Here is a 3,693-nt window from a genome sequence, read left to right on the forward strand (position 1 = left end):
CTACTGGTATTACCCCTGCATTACGAATTAATTTACAACCGAAATATATTTCTATAGCGTAGGCCTATAGTAAAAAGACATATTTAAATCACCCAAAACCTGAAACAGACTTTGAAAAGAAATTTCGAAAAATCAAAAAAGTGAACACAAATTGTATATAAAATATGTATATACAAATACAGTATGTTTATAATTGCGGTATAAACTGATATTATAAAGATAAAATATAATCGTCGTTTAAACTGAAACGCACAGCAACAGCAATCATTTAGTGCATTGGAACTCTGTTTATATGTATGTAACTTAGTAGGATGCTTTTTGTTGGGAGGAAGCTGTGAGCGGATGCCCCCCCGTCCCATTCCATGTCCTGAGTGGGGCGGCGGGGGGCCGGACCAGGGCTCCTGTCCGTCACATGGACTCAGCGTCCCGGCTCCAGTCCCCTTCACTCTCCAAGTCGCGGGCTGGTCGCCGCTGCGCTTTATACTCGGCGTATTTAACGATTTTATTTCACTTTTGCGGTTTTCTCTGTGCAATTTCTGACCTGGGGAACCTGCCATGTAGTTTGCCCGGATTTGCGCCGCTTTGCTCACTCTGGGAAGTTTAAGGGAGCAGCAGAGAGGAGCACGGAGGATGACGGAGGAGGAGCGCGCGGACGGCGGCCGGGACACCGACAGGCAGCTGCGCCTGCGGGTCTGCGTACTGCGGGAGCTGCTCGGTACCGAACGAGACTACGTGGGCACGCTGGAGTTCCTCTCGGTAAGTCTCAGCTGGGCTTCGATCGTCACACATCGGCACATAACATTAACTCTAATGATCACTGACAGGGCAGGTAGAATCATCGTGCCGATACTGCGGATCCGTGCCCAAGCGGCTTTCACGGTTAAATCAGACAGATTAACGCGAAAACGTCATAAAAACAAAAGCATTATAAATGCTTGGAGGGAGCTGATGGTTGAATGAAACGAGCGTCCTCGGTTAAAACTGACGCGCCAGGAATGCGTAAAGGTCCATCATACGGTCCTGGATCCGGATGGGGCTGCTCAGCTCGGGCGCCTTTCTCTGCTGACCCCCGGCTTTTGCAGATTGGAAAAGCGCTCTTCAGCTTCTCACTCATGCATTTGCGTTGATAGAAACATCGCTTTAGGAAAGTTAAAAACATTTGCTGGTCATAGACTCTGTTACTTAGGTCTCCCTGCATCCAGAAGAGAGTGGGCGCTGCTGTTGGTTAGTGAGGTTAGTTAACACAAAGACGGTTATCACTAATGACAACGATGATGATCCGGCTTGACAGAAGAGAAGCTTCTGTAGCTCGAGAAGTAGGGTGTTGTGCTAACAATAAAAGGGTTATGGGCTCAAATCCCGCATACCTTATGACCCTTCCCTCTAATGTGAATGACTCTAGCTAAATGAATGTTTAATGTTGGGTTCCACATTGTGCAGGCAGGAGCAAAACTAAGACTGTTTGACCTGGCATTCAGGTCCCTTAAATGTCAGGCTTTAGAGAAGCAGTCATGAAAACTTCATAGTATAACACAGTATTTAATGGGCTGGTGACAAAATGGTGGGCAAGTGAGGAATTATCAGTCTGTAACCAGAACTACAGGTAATGTAATTAGTTTACACTATTATATTAATGGCCATCTCTGATTTGATTGTTTCACTTTGTTGTATATATGAAATGAATGTCCCATGTCCCAGCAAGGGGGTTTCTCCTTTTGACGGTGCCCATACAGAGCCACATAGAGGTGGCCCCAGAGGATTTTGCCAGTAAGCAGATGGCTGCGATAGCCTTTGTGTACTTTAAATGGCTTCCCCTGTGCTTTCCGAATACTATGGGAACGTCGGTGGGAAGTCAGATCGAGCGAGCCGAGTTACATGTCGTTTGGGAGCTAAATTCCCAAAGCCCTTGTGTGGCTGCATTCCATTCCCCTCCATCCCGGTATTCCTGACCACAGACACTTATAATGGTGACATTGTTGTGCTTTAGAGACGTGTCCATATTCAGATGAATGGCTCGTTAACACTTGGACCTCATTTGTGGGTCCGGCTTTTGCAGCTTCGCCTCCCGCCTGAGGTTGTCTGCAGAACAATAAGTCTCCTGCCAGATAAATATGGAAATCAATAACAAGTGTGTTTAATTTTCATTAAATTAAAGATGGCAGAGAATTTGGCATAACCTGCTTAGGTTATTCTGTATTTATGGTTGGAAGGCTCATTGTCAAGTTTACACGTCTCAGAGTTGGTTAGAGACTTTCTCTCTGAGTTTGCTGTTCCTTTTGACACCTCAGATTTGATTAGAGAATCTCTATTTACTGTTCTGCTTGACATCTCAGAGTTGGTTATAGACTCTCAGAGTTTGCTGTTCCTTTTGATGTCTCAAAGTTAGTTAGAGACTCTCAGAGTTTGCTGTTCCTCTTGATGTCTCAGAGTTAGTTATAGACTCTCAGAGTTTGTTGTTCCTTTTGATGTCTCAGAGTTGGTTATAGACTCTCAGAGTTTGCTGTTCCTTTTGATGTCTCAGAGTTAGTTAGAGACTCTCAGAGTTTGCTGTTCCTTTTGATGTCTCAGAGTTAGTTAGAGACTCTCAGAGTTTGCTGTTCCTTTTGATGTCTCAGAGTTAGTTAGAGACTCAGAGTTTGCTGTTCCTCTTGATGTCTCAGAGTTAGTTATAGACTCTCAGAGTTTACTGTTCCTCTTGATGTCTCAGAGTTAGTTATAGACTCTCAGAGTTTGCTGTTCCTCTTGATGTCTCAGAGTTGGTTATAGACTCTCAGAGTTTGCTGTTCCTCTTGATGTCTCAGAGTTGGTTATAGACTCTCAGAGTTTGCTGTTCCTTTTGATGTCTCAGAGTTAGTTAGAGACTCTCAGAGTTTGCTGTTCCTCTTGATGTCTCAGAGTTAGTTATAGACTCTCAGAGTTTGCTGTTCCTTTTGATGTCTCAGAGTTGGTTAGAGACTCTCAGAGTTTGCTGTTCCTTTTGATGTCTCAGAGTTAGTTAGAGACTCTCAGAGTTTGCTGTTCCTCTTGATGTCTCACAGTTGGGGTTAGACTTTCAGCCAGAATTTTCTGTTCCTCTTGACACCGTGCACTGTGAAGGTTAGTAGGCTTTGTGCTCTGGTGTAACCCCACACGTTCATCTGCTTAATCGTACCGCCATTGACACCCACAATGGGACCTGTACATTTGTGTCGCTCTTGGGTGTGATGGGACCTGGATGGGCCAGAAGCAGAAGGCTAAGGGGCTCTGAGGTGAAGGACATTGGGCATCTTGGATGATGGACATTGTATTTCCTGTTGGGTGAATTCCTTAGGGGTTAGGAAGAAAGGGAACAATGGTATCCCAGTAGGTACTGTCTGAATGGGTGCAGAGGTTTCACTCCTCCCGTTGTGCAGGGGGTGGGGTTACAGTGGGTTAGAGAAGCTGGTCTGTCAGACTGTTAAACTCCACTATGGCGTGAGAACATCTGGATCCTTGCTCTGTTGGCTTGTCCAGCCCTGTGGTCTGTGACATCTTATGCAATCTTTTACATTGTGCTGGTAGGTGGTCGGAAATTCATATTTCACATTAATATCTCAGTTGTATCGTAGAATCCGGGAGAATGTTGTAATATTTCCTAAACGGCTCCTTGTGGGAAATATATCTTGGCTGCTGTTTTCAGCACTGAACTGAACTGGGTGTGGTGTCATGCTCTGC

General features: G+C 45.1%; 1 protein-coding gene across 2 annotated transcripts in view; it reads left to right on the forward strand.

The window, feature by feature from the left end:
* Positions 1-415: 415 nt before the first annotated feature.
* The window catches only part of prex2 (phosphatidylinositol-3,4,5-trisphosphate-dependent Rac exchange factor 2), a 66,900-nt gene continuing 63,622 nt past the window's right edge, over positions 416-3,693 (forward strand). For both annotated transcript variants that reach the window (XM_072699564.1, XM_072699565.1), the window contains exon 1: positions 416-756. In XM_072699564.1, the coding sequence (XP_072555665.1) occupies positions 631-756 (126 nt within the window). In that variant the 5' untranslated portion in view covers positions 416-630. The remainder of the gene's footprint in view (positions 757-3,693) is intronic.

Source organism: Paramormyrops kingsleyae, chromosome 15 (genome assembly GCF_048594095.1).
Source record: "Paramormyrops kingsleyae isolate MSU_618 chromosome 15, PKINGS_0.4, whole genome shotgun sequence".
Classification (NCBI taxonomy): Eukaryota; Metazoa; Chordata; class Actinopteri; order Osteoglossiformes; family Mormyridae; genus Paramormyrops; species Paramormyrops kingsleyae.